Source organism: Eubalaena glacialis, chromosome 14 (assembly GCF_028564815.1).
Source record: "Eubalaena glacialis isolate mEubGla1 chromosome 14, mEubGla1.1.hap2.+ XY, whole genome shotgun sequence".
Taxonomy (NCBI): Eukaryota; Metazoa; Chordata; class Mammalia; order Artiodactyla; family Balaenidae; genus Eubalaena; species Eubalaena glacialis.
In genome coordinates, this window is record NC_083729.1 from 31,206,820 (window position 1) to 31,232,366 (window position 25,547).

The 25,547-nt window shown below is 36.7% G+C and overlaps 1 protein-coding gene across 2 annotated transcripts in view; it reads left to right on the forward strand.

Moving 5' to 3' along the window:
• Positions 1–235: 235 nt before the first annotated feature.
• RMDN2 (regulator of microtubule dynamics 2) overlaps positions 236–25,547 on the forward strand; it is an 86,103-nt gene continuing 60,791 nt past the window's right edge. The window contains exons 1-2 of one of the 2 annotated variants that reach the window (XM_061211109.1): positions 236–556; positions 6,525–6,992. In XM_061211109.1, the coding sequence (XP_061067092.1) occupies positions 6,541–6,992 (452 nt within the window). In that variant the 5' untranslated portion in view covers positions 236–556; positions 6,525–6,540. Of the gene's footprint in view, positions 557–662; positions 809–6,524; positions 6,993–25,547 lie in introns of those variants that run through there. The other variant, XM_061211110.1, reaches the window with a different exon arrangement.

A 25,547-nucleotide genomic window follows, 5' to 3' on the forward strand; every position in this document is an offset into this window, starting at 1 on the left:
CGGAGGGTTCAAGGTTGTGTATAGAAAGGGGCACAGAAGAAGGGTGAATCTAGGGCGGGGGGTGGGTTTGGGGCGGGAAAACCGAAGGGAGGGTGGGTTTCGGGAGCGGCAGTGATGGGAGAAAGCGCGCTGGAGGCAGGAAGCGCGCGCCGAGCCTCCCGCCGGGCCGGGCGCGCTGGCCCTGAGCCAGGGCGCGGTGGTCGAGGCGGGGAGACGAGCTCTGAGGGAGGCGGCAACCGGGCGGCAAACTCCGGTGCGGGCCAAGGCGCCCGGCGGAGCGCACTTGTCTCCGTTTGTAAAAGGTGCTCAGGACGCCCGCCCCGGTGAGTTGACCGCCCGGCGGGAAGAGGCGGGAACCGTGGGGCGAGCGGCGCGGGCTCCTCCCCCGGCGCCTCGGCTATCTGGGTCAGGACGAGACGGCCGCGGCGCCGGACCTCTGGACCCGCTGGCTCTGGGACTACTGTCCGCCCGCCGCTTCGCTCCCAGCCGCCCCGTCGGCAGGTCCCCGGTGTCCGACAGCAGAGAGGCCGGCGCGGCGAGAACTGGTGCTGCGCAGGTGAGCAACGGGCATCTCGGCTGTCCAGGGTGGGACGCGGCCGAGGATCGAGGCAGCACTTCCGGCGGCGGCCACCGCACTTCCGGGTCGTGCGGGCGTCCTCTAGGCGGCCGCAAGCCTGGGGGGCATCCTCCTCCGGGCGGCAGAGCCGGCTTGCAGAAGTTTACCCTGGCGCAACCCTCGCCCAGCCGGTGCCTGGGAAGTTTCAACCCCGGAGGTCGCCAGTATTTCCGCGCGGGCGCCCGGCGTGGGGTGCGTGGGGAGCGGGCAGCGTGCTGCCTCGGCCCGGCGGGTCCCTGCGAACCCCGATGAGTTTCTGCCGGAGACACTTGCTCGCTTCTCACCTGGGCTCCCTGGGTCTTTCTTACCTTTGAAACTTAAGCACACGTTTTTGTTTTGTTTTGCTTTGTTTTGATCAGATTCTCCACCTGTTTTACACAAAATGAAGGCTAGATTTTCAGTGGGACAAACATTTGCAAATAAGCCAAACATCAGGGAGCCCTAAATGAAAAAGAAATTATAAAATAGGAAAAAAAAATGAAAACCGAAAGAAATATGAGTATTAGAATTCACTTAGAAAGTATCAAGTTATCCAGGTCGCTGTGGAGAATCTAATCGCTAATTCAAGGGCTCAGAGCAATTCCCTTGGGAAACTTAAAACGCAGGATCGTTTATAGCCCATACTGTGCCTTTACCCTTGCAAAAATTTTCATCCATCTTCCGAGTTTATCAGAGTTCTATATTTTATGTATTTCCCCCTACGAATCTGCTGATGAATTAAGTGAATATATATGCTAAATATTGCTGAAAGCATTGTAAGTCACTTGGTAAAGCATAATTTCCATTTCTAAAAATTAATTTTAATTAAAACTAGAACATGAAAATTAAATGTTTTCTGAAGTTAATGTCTTATGACAGGCTCTACAAACGAATTTTAATGTAGAAATTTCAGTAGAGTCAACATTTTGATGATTTACTATTTCAGCAGAATTCTTAATTCTCTTCTCTGCAAACAACCTTTAATTATGTATTACCCATTAATTTTAGATGCCAATAATTTATAATAAAATAATGTCTATTATTTTACATTATTATTAGCACCTTACAAATTGAAATGTGACAGGAATAATACTTAGTATCTGATTATCTAGTCTATATATATATACTTTTTTTTTTTTAAACCAAGAATCAATCTTTCTTTCTTCCTTCCTTCCTTCCTTCCTTCCTTCTCTCTCTCCCTCCCTCTCTCTCTCCTTCTTTCTTTCTTTCTTTATGCCATGGGATCTTACTTCCCTGACCAGGGATTGACCAGGGCCCCAGCAGTGAAAGCACTGAGTCCTAACCACTGGACCACTAGGGAATTCCCTAGTCAATATATTTTTAAATTACTGTGTTTTTATACTAAAGTACAAGTGTCTACTACTAATGTGATAATTAAATGTATTAAAGTTATGTAAATGATGTAATATAATATAACCTTTGAAATTCTGCAGGCAAGCAGGTGTTCTGATGTATTACTCTTCTCTACTACTATTTTTAATGAGTGGCATTTTACAAATTATTGGCTTAGAAGCACATTCATTTTATACTGATATAAAACTCAAACATAGCTTGAGCTATTATTCTCTAATTGTGATTATTTAAAACAAATACCTGCTCCATTGATTTTAGTTTTTTTCCCAGTTGATTTTCTCAGTTCTGAAGTCATATTTCAATATGGTAGTTCTATTTTTAGCTATTTAAGGAACCTCCATACTGTTCTCCATAGTGGCTGTATCAATTTACATTCCCACCAACAGTGTAAGAGGGTTCCCTTTCCTCCACACCCTCTCCAGCATTTATTGTTTGTAGATTTTTTGAGGATGACCATTCTGACCGGTGTGAGGTGATACCTCATTGTGGTTTTGATTTGCATTTCTCTAATGATCAGTGATGTTGAGGATCTTTTCATGTGCCTGTTAGCCATCAGTATGTCTTCTTTGGAGAAATGTCTGCTTAGGTCTTCTGCCCATTTTTGGATTGGGTTGTTTGTTTTTTTAATATTGAGCTGTATGAGCTGTTTGTATATTTTGGAGCTTAATCCTTTGTCAGTGGCTTCGTTTGCAAATATTTTCTCCCATTCTGGAGGTTGTCTTTTCGTCTTTTTTATGGTTTCCTTTGCTGTGACAACTGTGGATCTTTATTATAACACTGCTTTATAACTTAGGACCCTTACAACAGTATATTCTCTTTTTCCCTTCCCATCCTTTGGGCTATTGTTGTCCTACTTTCTTACTTCTACATATGATAAAAACCTCATGATATGTTATTGTCATTTTTGCTGTAATAAGCAAATATTTTATGAATAAATCTTAAAATGAGAAAAATGATTTTTATATTTTGCCACATGTTTGCCACTACTGGTGCTTTTCATCCTTTGTATAGATCCAAGTTTCTATGTGTTATTATTTTCCTTCTGCCTGAAGAACCTCTGTTAGCATTTCTTGTAGTGAATGGCTGCTGGTAATGGATTCTCTCAACTTTTCTTTGTTTAAAAAATTCACTATTTTACCCTCATTTTTGAAAAATATTTTACTGGGTGTAGAAATGCAAGTTGACAGTTTCTTTCAGCACTTTAAAGATGTCACTCTGTTGTCTTCTTGCTTGAATAGTTTCTGAGGTGATGCCTTGGAGACAGTGTCTGCTGTAATCTTATCTTTTTTTTTCTGTACATAATATGTCTTTTTTTCCCATCACTGGCTGCTCTTCAGATTTCTTTATCACTGGTTTTCAGCATTTTAATAATGTTTTGCCATGGTTTGGTTTTCTTAGTTTATTCCTCTTGGATTATGTTGACCTTCTTGGATCTCTGGGTTTATAGATTTTGTCCAACTTGGAATTTTTTTAGCCATTTTTCCTTCAAATTTTTTTTGTTACCCCTCCTTTTCTTCCCTTTAACTATATATGTTTTAGACTGCTTGATATTACCCTGTAGGCTCTACTTGGTTTTTTGTTTGTTTGTTTTTTAGTCTTTTTTGAAAATCTGTGTGCTTCATTTCGGATGACGTCTTAGTCCATTTGGACTGCTATAACAAAATCTTGTGGACTCTTGGCTTATATACAACAGAAATTTATTTCTCATCATTCTGGAGGCTAAGAAATCCAAGATCAAGGCACTGGCAGATTCACTGTCTTGTGGGGGCCTGCTTCCTGGTTCATAGCTGGCACCTTCTTGCTGTAACTTTATGTGGTGGAAGGAACAAGGGATCTCTCTGGGGTCTCTTTATAAGGGCCCTAATCCTATTTATGAGGGCTCTGCCTCCTAAAGGGACTCCATCCAATACTATCACCTTGGGGATTAGGATTTCAACATATGAATTTGGGGGGACACAAATATGTAGTCTATAGCAGATGGTTTCTATTGCTGTGTCTTTGGGTTTACTGATATTTTTTTTTTCCTGTAGTGTTTCTCTGCTGTTAATCTCATTTAGTAAAATTTTATTTCAGTTATTTTATTTTTTATCTTTAGAGGTTCTATTTGGTTCTGCTTAATGCCTTCTATAACTTTCCTCATCATGTTTATGTTTTCCTTTAGCATATTTTTAATATTTATTAAATAATGAACGTAAATATCTGTAATAGTTGTTTTAAAACCCTTATCTGCTAATTATATCACCTCTGTCATTTTCCTGCTTTTTTACATGTCTAGTAATTTTTGATTAGATGGTCAACATTGTGATTTTATGTTGTTGAGTTCTGGATTTTTTCTATTCCTATAAAGAGTGTTGGACTTTCTACTGAAGGCAGTTAAATTACTTGTGAATCAGTTTGATCCTTTGAAGGCTCATTTTTAATCTATTTTAGAGCAGGTCTAAATAGCCTTAACTCTAGTGTTAATTTAGCTGCATTAGCAAGCCATTACCCTTCTGAAGCCTCTACTGAAAGTCGCAAGTAACTCATACACACTCTACACTCTGGATGGTAAACACTTGAACACTTACCAGTTCTGTGTAATCTTTAGGAATAGTTCAGCTTACAGCTCCCTGGTAATTGTTCTTTCCCTTGAAATTGTTTTTTGCCTGGCTCAGTGGGGTTTCACTCTATGCATGTACGGATTGGTATTCAATTAAAGATGCAAGGAGAGGGACTTCCCTGGTGGTCCAGTGGCTAAGACTCCACATTCCCAATGCAGGGGGCCCGGGTTCAATCCTTGGTCAGGGAACTAGATCCCACATGCATGCCACAACCAAGAGTTTGCATGTCACAACTAAAGATTCCATAGGCCGCAACTAAAAGGACACCACATGCTGCAACTAATGATCCCAGATGCCACAACTAAAGATCCTGCATGCCACAACCAAGATCCCGCGTGCTGCAACTAAGACCTGGCACAGCCGAAATAAATAAATAAATAAATAATTTTTAAAATTAAAAAAAAAAAAAGACTCAAGAATAGCCCTATGCATATTTCTGCAACTCTTTCACTGCATAAGTCCCTCATCTTCAGTACTAAGTGGGCACAAATTCTGGGTGCTTCAGTTTCTCTGAACTCTGATCTCTGTTCAACTCAGTGAGATTACCAGGCTCTGTTTGGTTTTCCCTTCCCTGTGCCACATAGCCCAGAAATTGCCTCCAACTGGAAACCTGGGGAGATCATAGTACTTTCCTCTTTGTTTCCCTTTTATCAGAGATTAAGGGTGGCAGTGCTATAATAATTTGCTCCTTGAGAAAGTGTCAGGAAAAACAAACCGAAATATTTGCAAATTTAATTTCCTGTAACAGACAGTTTACCATTATTTGTATCATTTCTCCCAAGTTGCAAACAAAATTTAATACAGGTGTTTACCTGTTTATAAAATAGGGAAAATTGATGGGAAAACAATTTTGGAAACTTCAAAGTCTGTGTAAAAGCCTTATTGTATTTTACTCTCATTACAAAAGTTTATCATTGTATTTATATACTCATTGCCATTTTAAAGTCTCAGAAAGAAAGGGGGATTTATATTATTGTTTTCCTTTAGTGGCCTTCTTTAAGAACAGCGATAAGCAATAAAACTAGTGAAGAGGGGATGAAGTAAAGAAAGATTATGGTGCATTTTGTCAAAGTAGCTAAGTTTATATGCAACAAGTTTATGTTTATATGGAAGTTTATAAGTTTATATGGAAGCTTAGGCCCATGTAGCCTAAAGCCTGGGTCTTTGATGCAAAATGGTGAAAGTTCAGAAGGAGAAAGGAGTCAAAGAAATTACTTTTTTGTTACTTTAAAAGTAAGTGAACATTTGAAAGAAAATAAAAACATTAAGACCTCAGACAGAAATAGAAATGTAAGAAGCAGAAGAATTCCAGGTCAGAAGAAGAAAGGAGGTAAAGCCTGCACATACATTAGCATCTCTGCTTTCCATGTTGAATAAAAGAGATGAGGTGGTTACAAACTTGCCAAAACTCTTTGTATATTTTATATCTCAAAGCCCATTTAAAAATGTTTATCACTCTGAATTGGAGTACAAAATGTTAACTAGATGCCAAGGAAGAGCTTTTTCTTGGGCTTTCCTTAAACATTAGATAAAACCCAGACATTAGCACACTAGTTAATTTTATACAAATAAAAGGTTCAGACACAGTTAAGCATAATTTGAATTCTTAAATAGTTTTTCTCAGAAATTTATAATGATGCTTTTACCTCTACCATACCCTTTAAAAATACATGATAAAGAGTAAATTTCAGATCAGAAGTAGGATACAAATTCTGAATTAAAGTTGATACTTTACACTGGTTGTCAGTAATATCCATAAAGGTAGTATTTCTACCCAGCCACATACATTATAGAGGCAATTACTCATAGTTTATTTTAGTTTGTGATTTATCAAGTGTTATTAAATTTTTTTGTGATGAGGTAGACTTGGTTTTTGTTGATTGAAAAAGCCCTAATATTTTTGTCTTGGGAAAGACAGAAACAATGTTCATTTACATTTATACTTTTAATTTTAGAAACAAAAACCAGGAAATGCCTCGTTCCACAAACAAAGAAATGATACTTGGCATCATGGTGGGAACTACTGGAATCAGCTTGCTGCTTCTGTGGTACCACAAGGTTCGTAAACCAAGGACAGCAATGGATTTACCTAAATTTCTTTCTCTGGGTAATTCACTTGATTTGATGCCTTTGCAAGATGAAATGCCTAATGGCCAAGGAACAACAGCGATCTTTCAAGGAAGGCAACTTCAGATATTGGAGAAGTTAAATGAATTACTGACAAATATGGAAGAACTCAAAGAGGAAATCAGAGTTCTTAAAGAAGCCATTCCAAAGCTGGAGGAATATATCCAAGGTGAACTTGGAGGGAAGATAACTGTTCACAAGATAAGTCCTCAGCACAGAGCTAGAAAAAGAAGGCTTGCCACAGTTCAAAGTTCAGCAACAAGTAATAGTTCAGAGGAAGCGGAAAGTGAAGGAGGGTAAGATTCTTTAAGATGTTTCCCATGTTGAATTGATTATTTATTGCATTATTGCTATTACTTAGGTACTTTCATTATACATTCCCAGTCATATATTCTGTTACTAAGAAGGCATAAAAAGGAGTGATTATTTTGTCTTATGTTACAATTAAAACCCTATTCCATACAGGTCAGTATTTTAGTTTAGACCTCAATGACAAAAAGAATGTAACTTATTCTAGTGCTAGGTGGCATCACATGAGTATTGAGGAAGACAGTGATTGTTTGCCAAAATGTGTAACCTGTTTTTACATGTGACCACTGTGTGACCCCTTACATAAGAACTGTCCAAAAAGTACTGTCTAATAAAACTTTCTGTGATGATGGAAATGGTCTAAATCTGTGCTGCCCAATATGGTAGCCAGTAGCCACATGTGGCTATTAAGCACTTGAAATGTAGCTAGTGAAACTGAGGAACTGAATTTTTAATCTTATTTCATTGTAATTAATTTAAAATTAGCCACATGGGACTAATGGCTACTGAATTGGGCAGTGCAGACCTAAAAAGATTTGAGAATGTACAAGTGACTCAGTTCCATCCTTGCATGGGTAATTCATTGAATTCTATAATCAAGAACATAAATAATGTTCTTTTAGGGGAAAAACAAATGATTTATGAAAAAAGGAATTGTGCCTGACTAGTGTTTCTAAGGAGTAAAATAGGCAAGTAAATAAAGATGCACCAATGAATGTAGCATAGCCTGAAATTCTTTAAGGCAGGGACCCTATGTTTTCATCATCATATTCCTAACACCTATTATTGTGCCTACCACTGAGTAGATGCCAGTAACTATTTCTTGAATTAATGAGTGATCTGCTAAATAACTACAGAATTGGAAGAAGGAGAAGGGATCTGGAAAGAGGAAACGAAGTGTAGGGATTTAAGGGTGATTTCATAGATAAAGAAGTGTAAATGGTTGATGAGGTCTTTGAGATCAAAGCTAGGACTGGAATTACTTAGCATCTTTATATAGAACTGGAGAAATAACTTATGAAAAATCTTTCAGAGAGAGAAGAGCCACAAATGCTAGATCTAGATAACAAGAAGGTCTTAAAAATTTGTGTTCCTGAACAACAGGAAAAGTTGTAGACTGGTTTTAAAATAGGCAATGAAATGGTTTTTGTTTGTTTGTTTGTTTTAATTTTTATTTATTTATTTTTGGCTGCGTTTGGTCTTCGTTGCTGGACGCAGGCTTTCTCTAGTTGTGGTGAGCGGGGGCTGCTCTTCGTTGCGGTGCGTGGGCTTCTTATTGCGGTGGCTTCTCTTGTTGTGGAGCATGGGCTCTAGGTGCATGGGCTTCAGTAGTTGTGGCACGCGGGCTCAATAGTTGTGGCTCACAGGTTCTAGAGCATAGGCTCAGTAGTCATGGCACGTGGGCTTAGTTGCTCCGTGGCATGTGGGATCTTCCTGGACCAGGGCTCGAACCCATGTCCCCTGCATTGGCAGGCAGATTCTTAACCACTGCACCACCAGGGAAGTCTGGGCAATGAAATGTTTAAAAGGAATCTAAAATAGTTCTAAATAATTTAGAACTGTAACTCAGAAAAGACACTTGTTGATTATTATGGGTATAGAGAACAGCAGCTTAGGACTCTGATAATGATAAAAATCCGACCATAACATTGCTCATCATTGAGAGTTACTGAAGGCAAACCGATGGTTATCTTACCTTGTGTAGATCTGTGGTGTTTCCTCACCAGGAGTCCTATGTGCAGTTTTGGCAGTCACATCTTAGAAGGGACATAATGGAACTAAAGACTAGCCAGAGAAGATCCACTAGACTGAGGGAAGAGATGGCAGCCCTGATGAAGGAGATTAGGCCAAAAGGATCAATGGCCCTTAATCTTAAAAGGCCCTGGTTAAGCTGAGCACAGGCTTGCTCAAGAAATTCTAGTATTCTAGAAAGACAGGCAACCTTTGATAAGATTAGGATAAGTTTAGGACAAATAAAAAGAAGATAATTATGGGACTTAATTAATTTCAAGTAATGGTGTAGGCATAAATTTTTTATGTGGGTTCAAGAGGGATTTGTGAAATCTATGAATAGTAGTCACATACCACTAATAAAAACTAGACATATCAAAACTTTAAGATTGATGTCAAGTAAGACATCCCCTTTTCTTGCTTGATCCTGGGTGCCTTTGTTAGCAAGAGTACGAGAGTAGATGTACTAGAGCCCTAATAATGGACTAGACAATAATGGGCAATGAACGGCATTGAAAGCAGAGGGAGAGTTGAATGGAAAAAGAAGATGTGGTACATATATACAATGGAATATTGCTCAGCCATTAAAAAGAATGATACCATTTGCAGCAACATGGATGGACCTGGAGATTATCATACTAAGCAAAGTAAGTCAGAAAGAGAAAGACAAATATCATATGATATCGGTTACATGTGGAATCTAAAAGAAAATGATATGAACAAGCTTATTTACAAAACAGAAACAGACTCCCAGACTTAGAGAACGAATTTATGGTTACCAGGGGGGAAGGGTGGGGGGAGGGATGGATTGGGAGTTTGTGACTGACATGTACACACTGCTATATTTAAAATAGGTAACCAACAAGGGCCTACTGTATAGCACAGGGAACTCTGCTCAATACTCTGTAATAACCTAAATGGGAAAAGAATTTGAAAAAGAACAGATACATGTATATGTATAACTGAATCACTCTGCTGTACACCTGAAACTAACACAACATTGTTAATCAACTATAATCCAAAATAAGATAAAAATTAAAAAAAAATAAAGTAGAGGGAGAGAAACTGTTTCCTCCTTAGCTCTACTTTAGAAAAATAAACAAAAGCAAAGAAACGAAAACAATTTGTTTCTTTTTCTGTTTTGAAAGGAATAAGATACAGAAAGATCTAACACATCTTTCTAAATAAACACCTAGAAACAAACTTTTTAAATAAGTAAAAAATTTTTTTGAAAGTAAGGTTTTATAAAATATATTTGTTTAAATTTTAGATTGCATGTCCTCTTATAACCTGCTTGGGACAGAAACAACTGGTCATGGTGAGATACAGTCATAATCCCATTACCAACCACATTTAAGATGGGTTGTAGCCTTGATACATAGTGTCCTTGATAGCAAAGTTAAAACAGCAAATGACAATTACATGTTCCATATGTAAATTTTATCCTTTTCAAGAGGCACGGAGAGATCTTGACTTCTTTTAGTAAAATAGATGTCAATCACAATTGGCTGATACTGTTAGTTTTACACACGAAAAGAAAAAAATCTAATTATATTCTTTGTTGTTGATTAAAACTTGAGTGGGTAGATCAGTAGAATGCATTTTCTGTAAACATTATTCGAATCTTCTGCATGCCTCTCTTCATATCATCATGGACTTACGGATTTATGCCTTATTTCGTCTCAGCTAATTTCATTTAATTAGTTGTGGAGGTGATGATGACTAAAGGCTCAAAATCTCATGACCCTGGCAGGCTCATCAGTGGGCCTGCCAGGGTTCTTTTCCCTTCTTAGAGCTAGCGTGAACATCTTGGAAGGCATCTTTGCTTCTTGGTAATACTGTTTCGACTGACTTTGGTTTTGGGCCCTGCTCCAAGACTTGGAATCAGCTACCATCCTGGCAGCATTGGTTCATTTCTGTGAGAAATAGTACTAGATACCAAAATCGGAGGTGTAGAGGAGTACTGTTTTTAGGCAGGATGATACCAGAGGCTGTTTTGGCCCCTTTAGGGACAGGGTAAAGAAAAATCATTTTAAATATTTTTTAAGTCACTAGTTCACATTGATGTTTTCAGTTTACATTTAAGTCTTTCCCTATTTCTGAAAACTTTTTAGTTCATTTTCTTTTTTAAGCTGCCCAATTTTCTTTCTTCTGTCAACCTTTTAGCTATATTGCTCTATCAAACCATGGGTTTAAAAGTGTTATTTATATCACAATGGTATATAAAGCTTCAGAAACCTCCCTTTCAGAAGTTAAATCTTATTCCAGTTTAGGTTAAAGTATTACCCCATAATAAAATTCATTGTTCTTCCATTTCATGTGGGCTTTAAGAGAATACATGAGTTTGAAAATTAGATAATTCTGTTAGGTGAGCAAGGTTGTATAGCACCTTATGGGCCTTCTTGATTTTTTTCTTGACTTGGTATTTTCATTTTAGTATTAAGTTCACATGATACCTTCAGATAGTATCAACAGACACATTGCTGATTATTTGAAAAGAAAAAGAAACCCCAGAAATCTACCCACAAAGAGCACCAGCACAATACAAGCCATAATACCTAGTACCTTAGATGATATTACTTTATAAATAATACAAGATGGTCATGAAAGCAAGACCACAGGCAGATACAGGTTTTTGAGGTTTTATTTAAAACTTCTTAGACTTTAATTTTCATGAGCCAAAATATAGACTTTGCTTTTTGTTCATTTACATTTTTATTTTTACCACTATCTACTTCCTCCAAGTCAGGTTTAGCGTTGAACTTCAATTTTTCAAGGCCTTGAGAGAAAGACAAATTCAGATATTCAGTATGTGGTGATTCTGTATCCCTTCATGTTGTAAAAGTAAAAATTTGCAAAAAAATTTTTTTTGTTTCAGATCTTTTTTTTTTTAATGAAACGCTACACATACAATTGAGATCCTCTTGTACTAATTTCAGAGGTAGCCATTATCTTGAAGTTGGTGTGCAATCTTCCTTTGAAGGTTTTAATGCACTCCTACATGCACTTGTTTACATAAACAATGAATAAATGGTCTTTGGTTTTAAAATTTTACATAAATGGCATTGTAGGGTACATAACACTTTGTAATTGGCTTATGCATCAACTTTTAAAGGAAATTTTTCCATATTGATATATGTAAACTTATTTCACTCTTTTCAGTTGCTATGTTGCATTCCACTGTATGAATAATATGCCTTAATTTAGTTCTCTCTTGCGGGGGTGGGTGGTGGTGGTGGGATGAATTGGGAGATTGGGATTGACGTATATACACTAATATGTATAAAATAGATAACTAATAAGAACCTGCTGTATAAAAAAATAAAATAAAATTCAAAAAAAAATTTAGTTCCCTACTGATGGATGTTTAGGTCACCATTTTTTTGCTCTTATAAACAATGCTTTATTGAACACCTTTCTTCATAATTCCTTAGGCACATGTGGAATAATTTGAAAGTATATACTTAGAAGTGGAATTGCTGAGTTATAGACTAAATACACTGTTATTTTCTATTACTTAATTATCCTTCAGAGTATAACAATTTGTAATCCTATAAGCAGTGTACGAGAATTCTTATTTTTCCATACAGATTCTTATATCGTCAGACTTTTTAGTTTTAGCCAACCTGATGGTGATGATGCGGTAACTAATCATTATTTCAGTTTGCATTTCCCTGAGCATTAGTAAGATTGGGCATCTTTTCATAGTTTATTTGCCATTTAGCTCTTTTCTTCTATGAATTTCTTTAAAAAAAATGATAGTAAAGGAAGGGTAGCACTAACAGTTGAAGTCCTTTTTATTCATTCGATGAGAGTGTCTTCTCTGTGGTAGGTACGGTATAGGCTCTCGAAATACAGCAGGGCATAAGATAAAGTCTCACAAGTAGAACAGAGTTTTAACAAAATGTGACACAGTGTTAAAGAGGGATGCTCTCAGTCTATTTCAACCAGAGCCCCAAAGGCCAAGAACAAACAATAAGTGCCGAGTACTCTTGCATCCTAGAGCCAGATGCTAAACCCTCCTGTTTCAAGCTGGGGTGAGGGCTGGGGGCGGCCCCTGAGCATAGTTTTAGGCTGCAGAGAGGAAGCCAATATAGAGAGTGAGTAAAAATACCAGAGAGGAATTAAGTCAGAAATGAAAACAAAGGGGAAATACAGGAAATAACCCATGAAACAAGGTGTGCCTGACCCTGTTAGCAGCAGTACAGCTTAGGTATTGAGCTAACATGTTGAAGAAAGAGAACAGCATCACTTGTAGACTCCAGGGACATTTTATTAACCTCAAGATAGTATTTTGGTAAAAATGGGAACTGACAATATAAAATCTCTAAAACTCCCACTCCAAGTAAGATAGTTCTAGCTTAGGAAAAAATGTCACATAGCTTAAGTCATATTCTACATTACATTATTACATTACAGTACACTATTCCTGGTCAGTGCTTCTATTACCATAACATTTATATATATAATAACCAGTGGGTTATTAAGAAAGACAGGTAGAACAAGCTTGCAAAATCATTCATTTCTAAAATAAAGATTTATTGACCACAGACTATGAGTTACACTCTTGTAGGTGGTGCAGTGGCAACAAACAAGTCCCTGCACCTGTCGAACTTACATTCTCTTGGCTTTTGCCTCCAATTTGGAGACATTTGTCTATAGAAGCCTCATCTAGTGATCTTGCTTCTTGTGCTTTGTTCACAACTTGAATCGCACTATGTTCATTCCTCCTGCTAGTGAGTCCACAGGTGAATCTGGGTGCCCCTGATTCTTGGGACCAACGATAAAACTTAGATCTTTAAGTGTCCTCTCCAATGCCCAGGACCAATAGATACAATGCATTAAATATTACAGTAATTCTATGTGTCATATAAGGGAAAGAAAAAGATCCCAGTTCTGTGCACAGATATTACAGAAGAAAATGAAAGTCAACTCCATCAAAAATTTGTTCCAGATCCTGTTCTAAATGTTTTATATTCGTTATCTCGTTTAATCCATACAATAACTCTCTAAGGAAGATGATACTATTATCCTCATTCTAGAGATAAGTCTGAGAAGGATTAGGTAATTCCTTGGTAAAGGGCAGAGTCTATACACCGTGCCACACTGCCTCTTTTCTTCCTCATCCCCAGTTAAGAAAGTGCAAGGTGTCAGAGTGCTCTAAAAACATTATCCTAGGAGATAAAGGGAGTGGGGATAAGGCCAATATGTGTGTGAAGTGCCTGCGGAACTCAGACTTTACCTCCCAAGGTGCCTGGCTACCGAAGTACCATAACAGTCACCTCAGTTCCATTTGAGTGCCCTTGAAGCCTAACCTAACCTAAGGAGGAGTGTGTGGGGTCAGACATACTGTATGTCACTGACTATAAGATGAACCATCTTTCACATTTTAACATCTCCTAAATCAAGATGTATCTTACCACCAATTAATAGATCATATCACTGTGTCATAGTTTAATTGGCAACATTTTTTCCTTTCTTGCAGTTGATGGTGGTTTTGATTCTATGAAATATGGGGTAGATACCTTTGTGGGTGTAAGGGCCAGAAGCTGAAAGAGTTCCTGCCTCATCACCCTACTTTTCTCAGGGAAGGACCGTAGGTCATCTTCTAGAGTGGAGGTGAAAGTACACTGAGGCATGTGAGGAAGGTGATTGAGATTCTTGACTCCCCTCTTCCCCATACCACCATCCTCTCCCATCCTCTGTCAATTTCCAAGTCTTAGGGCTTTGGCCTTCCTAAGAGCCTGCACTGATGTGTTCACTGTGATGTCCGCAGTGCCTAGCACAGTGCCTGACACGTTATAGATGATCGTTACATATTTATATTAATAAATGAATGAACACATGACCAAAGAAAGTACTGAAGAGACGTTGTGGGGAGTGGATGAGGACGTTAACTAGGAACATGGGTAAGGATTAGCCTGCAGACCGTTGTTCCAACTGAGGTTCAAGACTGTGTACCAGTTTGCACTGTAGCGTGCATCTTTTCACTAGTTCTTGGCATTTCATATATAGAAGTGGAGGAGTCAGAGGGCTTAATTGATTCAAATTAGGAGATTTGCAGGGTGAGTGTGATAGAGAGGCAAAAGGCTAAGGATGTCGAGAGTATAGGTAAGGAAATAAGTCTTCTAATGTTGCTGGAACACATCTGTGTTTACTTCTTGACCTAAAATATGTATTTTTTTTTGCTTCTATTGTTTTAAAAACTACTTCCTGTTTGTTATTAGATCAGTTCAAACCCTTGACGATGTAGTGTTTCTTTACTAGACTGTATTTAGTAACTACTGTCTAGTGAGTTAATTTTATTAACCTTTCTTTCAAAAGAAACTAATAGTGGATAAGGAAATTATAGAAATAACCTATGAAATTATTTGGTGATCTTCAAGCCATATTTTTTTCTACCTTTCAAATCACATAGATAATCATGCTATCTGAGTAACAAACTACAAACAGTGAACCTATGTGGTTAGAGTTTAATATTGTAATGAAAGAAAATAATTAACCTGGTGGTAATTTAGTGATGAACATTATTGTTATTTTGCATAATTAGGTATATTTGGTAAATATACAAATAACTATCATTCATATCATGTAATAGATTGAATAATTTACATTCACTACACTCAGATCAGCTAAACATGTAACTGTACTTTATAACTGAATTCAGAGTAGCTCACTATCGCTGATGTGGGAAAATCTGGGTGATGTGGGAAAATCTGAATGTGCCAATTCAAGTTAACTCTGTCAATTCTAGTTTAGAGCCAGTTATTTTGTGTTAAAGATTCAGTCACATTCAGGGTTCCCCCTTCTTCCTCCCTCTTACTTCTCCTCAAGTGTAAGCGAGGTCCCTAAAGGGACTTAGCATCTAGGCACCAAGAAAGGAGGGACATTCAGTCCTGATACCATTCACTGTCCTTGTCCTTATTGGACTTCAGCTCAGGTAGGAAGCTGCTGTGAGGTTCCTTTTAACCGTCACTTTAGAGTTTGTTTATTACCAAGATGATCTAGATCAGAGCTACTCAAAGTGTGGTCTGTGGGCCAGCAGCACCCATATCCCACCTAGTCTGGGAGCTTGATGGAAATTTGCATTCTCAAGACCAGCCCCAGACCTAGTGAATCCGAATCTCTGGGATTCTGCATTGTGCCCAGGAATCTGTATTTTTAAATGCTCTCCTGGTGACTCTGATGTACCCTAAAGTTTGAGAAGCTTTGTTCTAGAAGATTTTCTAACTTTCAGCTGAGATATCATGACAGGATTATAATTTTAATTACTAGCAATTATAGTTATAGATAAATAAGATGTCCTTGAGGCATAGTGAGGAATATAATGATGAGGTATTAGTCTTGATGGGAATAGAGCGGCTGAGGTAAAAAAGGAAGAAGTTTAGGTAACCATAGGACATGATGAATGCAGAAGGTACCTGGGAACATGGAATTGATAGAATAAAGAGAATTGGGAAGGGATTGAAGGAGAAGCGTGTTTTAAATGCTTACTGTTATGACAGTTTACTAACTTCTTTTGGGCTGTGTCTAATTAAGGTTCTCTTAGAAATAAGCAATGAGGGGGTGATTTTAGCATTAGAGATTTAGGTAAGTACTCTATCCAGAAAAACATTACACAACCTTTAGATATTACTCATGCTAGTATGCAATTTCTTTTCCTTTCAAACGTCTATGCAGATCTGGACCTTCCTCCCCACCCCCCCAGACATGCACACCTAAATACTTTTTTTAAATTGACAATTGTAGATTTATTCAGTGGGGTGAGGAGGGGAGTGACCTGACCTCGTTCATTACCTCCTTTGGGCAGAAGTATTTGTCAGCATTGAGATCTTGTCATAACTTCATCATTTCCTTTGGGGTAGCCCAGTGGGCAAGTGCTTCTTTTAGAGGCCTTTAGTGGGAATGTTAAACAACAAACTGGTCGACTTTTGGAAAGAGAAGTTTTTAATAGAAACTTTATAAGCATTATATAATCTATTGTTTCAGTTGCAAAAGATGTCCTTTTGGAAAAGGTACTCACAGATCTTAGTGTGACTTAGGAACAATAGACAATCTCACAAGAAAGGGAAGCGAATAATAGATTGCTATAGTGAGAGACAGTCCTCCTTGGGCTTCCTATTCGCTTACACATCTTGCTAGGTATGCCAAGAATCAAGAATGTAAGGCCCTGACCACCCTTTTTTTCCCCTAATTTTAAAAAAAAAAATGAGACTTTACTTTTTTAGAGCAGTTTTAAGTTCACAGCAAAATTGAGGGGTTGGTACATAGATTGCCCATACAATCCCTACCCTCACACATGTATAGCCTCCCTCATTATCAACAGCTCCAGCCAGAGTGGTACATGTGTTACAGCTGATGAACATACATTGATACATACATCATAATCACCCAAAATCCATTGTTTACATTATGGTTCACTCTCGGTGTTGTACATTCTGTGGGTTTGGACAAATGTATAATGACGTGTATCCACTATTACAGTATAATACAGAGTATTTTCACTGCCCTAAAAATCCTCTGTGCTCTGTCTATTCATCCCTCTCTCCCCACACCTCTGATCTTTATACTGTCTCCACTGTTTTGCCTTTTCTAGAATGTCATATAGTTGGAATCATATAGTATGTAGCCTGTATTGGCTTCTTCTACTTAGTAATGTGCATTTAAGTTTCCTCCGTATCTCTTCATGGCTTAATAGCGCATTTCATTTTAGTGCTGAATAATATTCCATTGTCTGGATATACCACAATTTATTTATCCATTCACCTACTGAAGGACATCTTGGTTGCTTCCAACTTATGGCAATTATGAAGACAGCTGCTGTAACCATCTATGTACAGGTTTCTGAGAGGACATAAGTTTTCATCTCATTTAGGGAAATACTGGAGCACTTGATTGCTGGATGGTATGGTTAAGAGTATGTTTAGTTGTGTAAGAAGCCTCCAAACTGTCTTCCAAAGTGGCTGTACCATTTTGCATTCCCACAAGCAATGAATGAGAGTTCCTGTTGCTCCACATCCTCCCCAGTGTTTGGTGTTGTCGGTATTCTGGATTTTGACCATTCTAATAGGTGTGTAGTGGTATCTCGTTGTTTTAGTTTACATTTCTCTAATGACATATGATGTGAAGGATTTTTTCATATGCTTATTTTCCATCTGCATATCTTCTTTGGTGAGGTATCTGTTAAGGTCTTTGGCCCATTTTTAAATGAGATTGTTCATTTTCTTATGGTTGAGTTTTAAGAGTCCTTTGTATATTTTGGATAACCGTCCTTTTTCAGATGTGTATTTTGCAAATACTTTCAGTCTGTAGCTTCTCATTTCCTTGACATTATCTTTCACAGAGCAGAAGCTTATCAATTATTTCTTTAATGGATCATGCCTTTGGTATTGTATTTAAAAAGTCATTGCCATACCCAAATTTATCTAGGTTTTCTCCTATGTTATCTTCTAGGAGCTTCATAGTTTTACATTTTATATTTAGGTCTGTGACCCAATTTGAGTTAATTTTTGTGAAGGGGGTAAGGTCTGTGTAACCACTCTTTATCCAGGCCATTTCTCTGGTTTGTGGTGAGAAGCCTTGAGGAATGAGGTAATGTTTCCCTTCTGGACCAACAGCAGATTTGGTTACTGCTTGCTCTAAAAGCGGGGGATTCCCTAAGCTCAGTGTTGCTTTCTTTGAAATGCAGCTCACTGCGAATGTAAGAGTGTCTGGGCCCTTTGTGTTGCCCTTGTGGGTCCTGAGGTCAAGGAGAACCAACATAAATAAGCTGGTGATCACATTGCTTAATTTGCTGTGAGTAATAAAGTCCTCGGTCTCTTACACAAGAATCGTGTGTCTTCTGCCAGCAACCATGAAACAGGAACAGATTAATTCATTAGCTTGTATGTTGGGTAAAATCAAATTACAAACTGACGATTGTATGGTGAGAATTAGAGAGCTTTCAGCCTCTGAAGGGGGATTTGTTCAAGGGTTTCCCAAAGAAGGTTGTTAGAAAGGGAACAAAAAACAGGGGGTTGTAGTAGGGTGTACAGGATATTGAGAAGTTAAAATATATATATTTGAGGGTATGTTTTATGTCATAGGTGGCTATACGCATATACCTCTTATATAGACAGTTCTCCAAGTTGTTTTGGAAAAGGAGAGGGCAATATTCCTTTTCTAATAGCTGTGTTAATCTTGTCTTAAAATGGGTTTAAGTTGTTTCAAGGGGTTATAAACAGTGGCACAGCAGATCTCCATAATCTGTGCAACTGGCCCATGTAATCAGATGGCACGCTTTACTGCCAAGGTAAATTTAGCTTGTTTCATTTGGGGGGCAGTGACATTTGCTATTTAGGCTTTCTTTTTTTTTTTTCTTTTTAATATATCTTCAGACCAAAGTCTGTAACAGTAACTTTTCCATATCACGGGAGGGTGTAAAACCCTGGGGTAAAAAGTGTTCAAGTGAAAGAAGAATGAGTTAGTAGGCTAGGGGTGTGGAGGGCAGCTAGTTAGAGAGTTCCAAGTAAAGGATTGTACAGAGATCATATAGGTTACTGCTTCCATCCTGCTGTTTCCTTGTCCCTTGATTTGTTGGCTGTCTCCTTGAACATAATGAAGTTAGAATACACATTCCATTGTCACATGAATTGCAGCTTTTCAGAGAGATGAGCCACAGAACAATTTTAATCTAAACTGATGTCATTAGATTCTAGAATCTGCTTTCATCATATTCTGTGTTATTGCCATGTTAGTTCTACATGCAGCTTAAACATTCAGCTTCTAACCTGTTCCATCTACACAGGGCATTTTATGGCTTAAAGATGATGGCTTAGAAAGGAAGGGAGAGATTTACTTTGGATTAAATTCAGTATGGGACAATACTTAAGGTAAGCCTTTAAAAATAAAAAAACACTTCTCCATATGTTTCATGTGCTAAAGAACATTGAAATACTCATAAACCAAGCTTTAATGTTTCCTTTAGTTTCCCACAATAACTGAATATCTGGAATATCTGGATATTTATCTGAAATATTCTCTCCAGAGAGGTTCTGCTTTATCCATGGTTAATATTTTAAAACGTGTTAGTCAGCAGGGTATAAATTTATTGTACTTATTAACCCCTTTAAATATAGTAGTTTAATAGTCTCAAACAGATATTATAACGTAATTATTTTCAAGACAGGGAAGTTCTACCTTTACCTTCAGGGAATCCTTTTGTTTTGGTGCCCTCTCGTATGTTTTCCCTTACTTTTCTTTGTGCCTGCTTCCCTGAGTCTTTCAATTTATCTTCCCAAGGTTTAATATAGTGGGCAGGTACTGTGTAGGTAGTTAGAAATAATCTTTGAGATTTAGGCATTCTTTTGGATACATCTATGTGGCTACCAACTTCAGCTGTCTTAATTTCTTATGTTGTTTCCATATTGATAAGGTGGCCATTATTCTTCAGGAGGCTTGGCAGGTTTCCACCTGTACTCCCTATTGTTTTTCCTCATTTGACACTTTTCTCACTCTAGCTGCTGCAAAGAGGACCAGAGCTTCGAACCAAAATGTGCTGCAGATCAAGTTTCTTCAGAGCCCCTGCACCCTGGAGCCTCTTCTATTATGCAACCACCAGCATCTCTTGATTTTAAAGCAGCTTATCCTCCTTTCATGCGTAGAGGCAGTTCACCTAGAGGAAGTAAAATTTCCTCTTCTTCAGCAAATACATCTTCTTACTCATCTTTCTTTGGAAGAAGACATTCTTTATTTGCTAAATTTCAGAAAAGCAGTGCTTCCCTTCATTCTGGACAAAGTAGAGCTAACTTTGATTCTGAAGAAAAAAGAAGCTTCGGTGATTTAAAATCGCCCTTGGAACATTTTCGCTTTAGATCCAGAAGTCTTTTCTCTGCCCCCAAACTAAATATAATTTCCTGTTCTGAGAGTGCTAGTACTTTTTTTGATCCTCAATCAGGAAGTCAATGCATATTTAATCCAAATGAAATTGAAATCATTTCTAAAAACTTGAGTATTACTGATGCTGGAAAATATATAAGCTCTTGTTCTCCTGAATATAACACTAAATATTTTATGAATTCTGAAACAAAAGCTAACTCCTCAGCCTGTCGGAACACTGTTGCTAGCATCTATCAAAGCACAGCAACCATGCTTACTCTTTCAACTATTACTTCCTATTCCTCTCAACAACATGGAGTTGCCAGTGATATTCAAGAAAGAGACCAGTTAAGGAGCAATTCCTTTCTTCCTGCTTTTCAAAGTCGCAGTAGAAATAATTCTCCAGCTATGGTGCAACATCATCCCTCTCAAAGTGTAACTTTCCCTGTTCTCCATAATGTTGGATTTACTTCGTTTTATAAAAATGCTAGAAGCTTTACCCCATCTCAAAATGGAGTTACCTCAGATCCCTTTGAAGATGAAAACAATGCTATCTCATCTGAAGATGAAGACAAATCTTCACCTAATGAAATTCCTAAAATAAGGTCACCTCAGACTTTACCCTCTCTTAGAAGGGCAGCTCAGATCAGAAGCTTTCGCACCAGGCATACTATATAGTCTGTAGAAATCACTGCTCAGTTTTCATAGAGGTCTCCTCCCTTACGAAACTTCACTGCATATTCTGAAAAAGAGCTCTACATTGCAGTCTAAATTTAACTTTAATTTCCGTATTTTTTGAAAGATAGTTTATTAACATTATTGGAGTATGGAAATCAAAGATTATTCATCTGTTTCAGGCTTTTAACAGATTTACTGCTTATAGATTGACTAGTCCCAAATTTCTGAGTGACTATGGTAATACTTTTGTGGTCTGAAAATAACATCAAGCTTTAGGTCTTCTAAATGTATTACAGTCTTTGAGAGTTTAACATCTTCTTTTATTCTACTCTAATCATTAAAATAGTATTCCTCTATAATCTATAGAGCTATATTCATCAGTTCACAAATTCCCATTTATATCAGCTTTGCTAGCTATAGCTCATGCCAGACATCCCACTGATAGACAATGTTTTTACTAGTACAAGGATCAAATCATAAGTAAAAACATGTTGTAGTGGAAATAGGCAGAATATATTGAAACCAGATATTTTAATTAGTTTTAATACACATTTGTTTATGTATATGTCTGAGAATTCAGAAAACTCTGAAATCAGAGTTTGCCTTTTTATTTTTAAAAGTGAAAATTTTCAGATTTTTTTCCGAAATTTTTATAAAATTTTTATTTTAAAAAGTGTCTCCAAAATTTTATTTTTGATGTGAAAATTTAAATTTTTTCCATTATATTAAGCGAAGTTTATAAATATATTTATCACAATAACAAATAGAAAATGCATATAAGCAATTAAAAATACTTAGAATATAATTGGTTTTTGTAGAGGAAAGAAATTTGTATTATTTTCAATTATTTGTCATAATAAAATGCCCCCTAAATTTATATCATTGTACTAAGATATTTTTACTTTTGTGTTTTTCTCCTCCTTTTAGCATGTATCATAATTTTTTTTCTATTTTAATTTTTTAGTTGTGGTGAAATACATATAATAAAATTTATCATCTTAAACATTTTTAAGTTCACTGGCATTAAGTATATTCATACTGTTGTACAACCATCATGATCATCTATCTTTAGAACTCTTTTCATGTTGTAATGGTGAAATTCTACACCCATTAAGCAATAACTCCCCAATCTTCTCTTCCCCTAGCCTCTGACAACTGCTATTCTACTTTCTGTCTCTGTAAATTTGATTCCTCTAGGTACCCTATATAAGTGGAATTATATAGTATTTGTCTTTTTGTGACTGGCTTATTTCACTTAGCATAGTGTTCTCAAGGTTCATCCATGTTGTAGCATGTGTTAGAATTTCCTTCTTTTTTAAGGCCGAATAGTATTCCATTGTATGTATATACCACATTTTGCTTAGTCATTCATCTGTTGATGGACACTTTGGTTGCTGCTACCTTTTGGCTATTGTGAATAATGCTGCTATGAACGTGAGTGTATAAATATCTCTTCCAGACCCTGCTTTCAATTCTTTTGGTTATATACCCAGAATTATATGTTAATTCTATTTTTAATTTTTTGAGGAACTGCCATGCTTTTTTCCATAGTAACTGCACCATTTTATATTCCTCTAAGAATGCACAAGGATTCCAATTTCTTCACATCCTTGCCAGCACTTGTTTTTTGGTTTTTTGATAATAACCATCTTAATGAGTGTGAGGTGGTATCTCATTGTGGTTTTGATATGCATTTTCTCCCATTGTGTGGGTTGCCTTTCACTGTTGATTGTGTCCTTCGATGCACAGAAGTTTTTAATTTTGATGTTCAGTTTACTTTTTATTTTGTTGCCTGTGCTTTTGGTGTCATATCCAAGAAATCATTGCCAAATACAATGCCATGAAGCTTTTCCCCTATGTCTTCTCCTAAGAGTTTTATAGTTTTAGATTTTACACTTAGGTCTTTGATCCATTTTGAGTTAATTTTTGTATATAGTATAAGGTAGGGATCCAACATCATTCTTTTACATGTGAATATACAGTTTTCCCAGCACCATTTCTTTAAGAGACTGTTCTTTCCCATTGATTGCTCTTGGCACCGATGTCAAAAGTCATTTGACCGTGTATGTGAGGGTTTACTTCTGCACTCTCTATTCTATTTCTTTCATGTATATGTCTGACTTTATGCCATTACACACCATTTTGATTACTGTAACTTTGTAATAAGTTTTAAGATCAGGAAGTGTAAGACCTCTAACTTTGTTTTTTCAAGATGTTTGGTGGAATTCACCAGTGAAGCCATGTGACCCTAGGCTTTTCCTTGCTGGGAGGTTTTTGATAACTGACTCAGTTTCTTTGGAAGTTATAGATCTGTTCAGATTTTCTATTTCTCCCTGATGCAGTATTGGTATGTTGTATGTTTCTAGGAATTTGTCCATTTCATCTAGGTTATCCAGTTGTTGGCATACTATCTTTCACTGTAGTCTCTTATACTCCTTTTTATTTTTGTAACATTGGTAGTGATATACCCTGTTTCATTTCTGATTTTAATTATTTGATTCTCCTCTCCTCTTTTCTTAGTCAAGCTAGCTTAAGGTTTGTCAATTTTGTTAATCTTTGAAGAACCAGCTCTTGGTTTCATTGATTTTATGTTTTTTTACCCTCTATTATGTTTATTTCTGATCTAATCTTTATTATTTCTTTCCTGCTAGCTTTGGGTTTAGTTTGCTCTTTTTCTAGTTCCTTAAAGTGTAAATTTAGGTTGTTGATCTGAGACCTTTCTTTTTAATGTAAGCATTTCACAGCTATAAGTTTCCCCCTTAGCACTGCTTTCACTACACCTTATATATTTTGATATGTTGTGTTTTCATTTTCTTTTGACACAAGATATTTGCTAATTTCCCTAGTGATTTCTTCTTTGACCCATTGGTTGTTTAATAGTGTGTTGTTTAATTTCCACACATTTGTGGATTTTCCAGTTTTCCTTCTGCTGTTGATTTTTAGTTTCATCTCATTACAATCAGAAAAGATACTTGGTATGATTTTCATCTTTTAAAATTTATTAAGACTTGTTTTGTGGCCTAACATATGATCTATCCTGGAGAATGTTCTATGTGCATTTGAGAAAAAAATGTGTTCTGCTATTGTTGAGTGGAGTATTTAGTATATGTCTGTTAGGTCAAGTTGGTCTATAATGATATTCAAGTCCTCTGTTTCTTTATTGATCTTCTGTTTGATTGTTCCAACCATTACTGAAAATGAGATATTGAAGTCTCCAACTATTATTATGTCGCTGTCTATTTCTTCCTTCAATTATGTCAATGTTTGCTTCATATATTTAGTAGCTCTAATGTTTAGTGCATATATGTTTATTATTGTTATATATTCTTGTTGAATTGAATCTTTTGTAATTATAAAATGTTCTTCTTTGTCTCGTATAAGTTTTAGACTTACAGTTAATTTTATCTGATATTAGTATAGCCACCCTCGTTCTCTTTTGGTTATTATTTACATGGAATATCTTTTTTCATCTTTTTACTTTCAACCCATATGTGTCCTTAGTTCTAAAGTGAGTCTTCTATAGACAGCATACAGTTGATCCTGATTTTTTTTTTTATCCATTCTACCAATCTGTGTCTTTTGATTGGAGAATTTACTCCATTTACATTTAAAGTAATTACTATAGGGAAGGACTCACTGTTGCCTTTTTATTATTTGTTTTCCATATGTCTTATACCTTTTGGTCCTTCATTTCCTCCCTCACTGCCTTCCTTTGTGTTTACTTGATTTTTATAGTGACACTTTTTTTTATTCCTTTCTCATTTACGTGTATTCTATAGATATTTGTGTTTAGCATGGGTATTATGTATAACATCCTAAAGTTATAGCAATCTGTTTTAAACTGATACCAACTTAACTTCAACTGCATATAAAAGCTTTCTCCTTTACAGCTCCACTCCCCCATTTATGTTATTGATGTCACAAATTACATCTTTTTATGTTTTATAACTGTTAACATAGATTTCTCATTATTTTTATGCTTTTCTCTTTTAAATACTGTAAAAGAATAAAAAGTGGAGTTATGAACCAGAATTACAATAATACTGATTTTTATGTTTAACCACATATTTACCTTTATCAGAAAGCTATATTTTCATATGTCTTCAAGTTACTACTGCCAAATGTCCTTTTGTTTCAACTTGAAGGACTCTCTTTAACATTTCTTGTAAGGCAGGTCTAGAGGTAATGAGCTCCCTCATTTTTTTGTTTATTTGGGAATGTCTTAATTTCTGTATCATTTTTTCAAAGACAGTTTTCCTGGATATAGAATTCTTGGT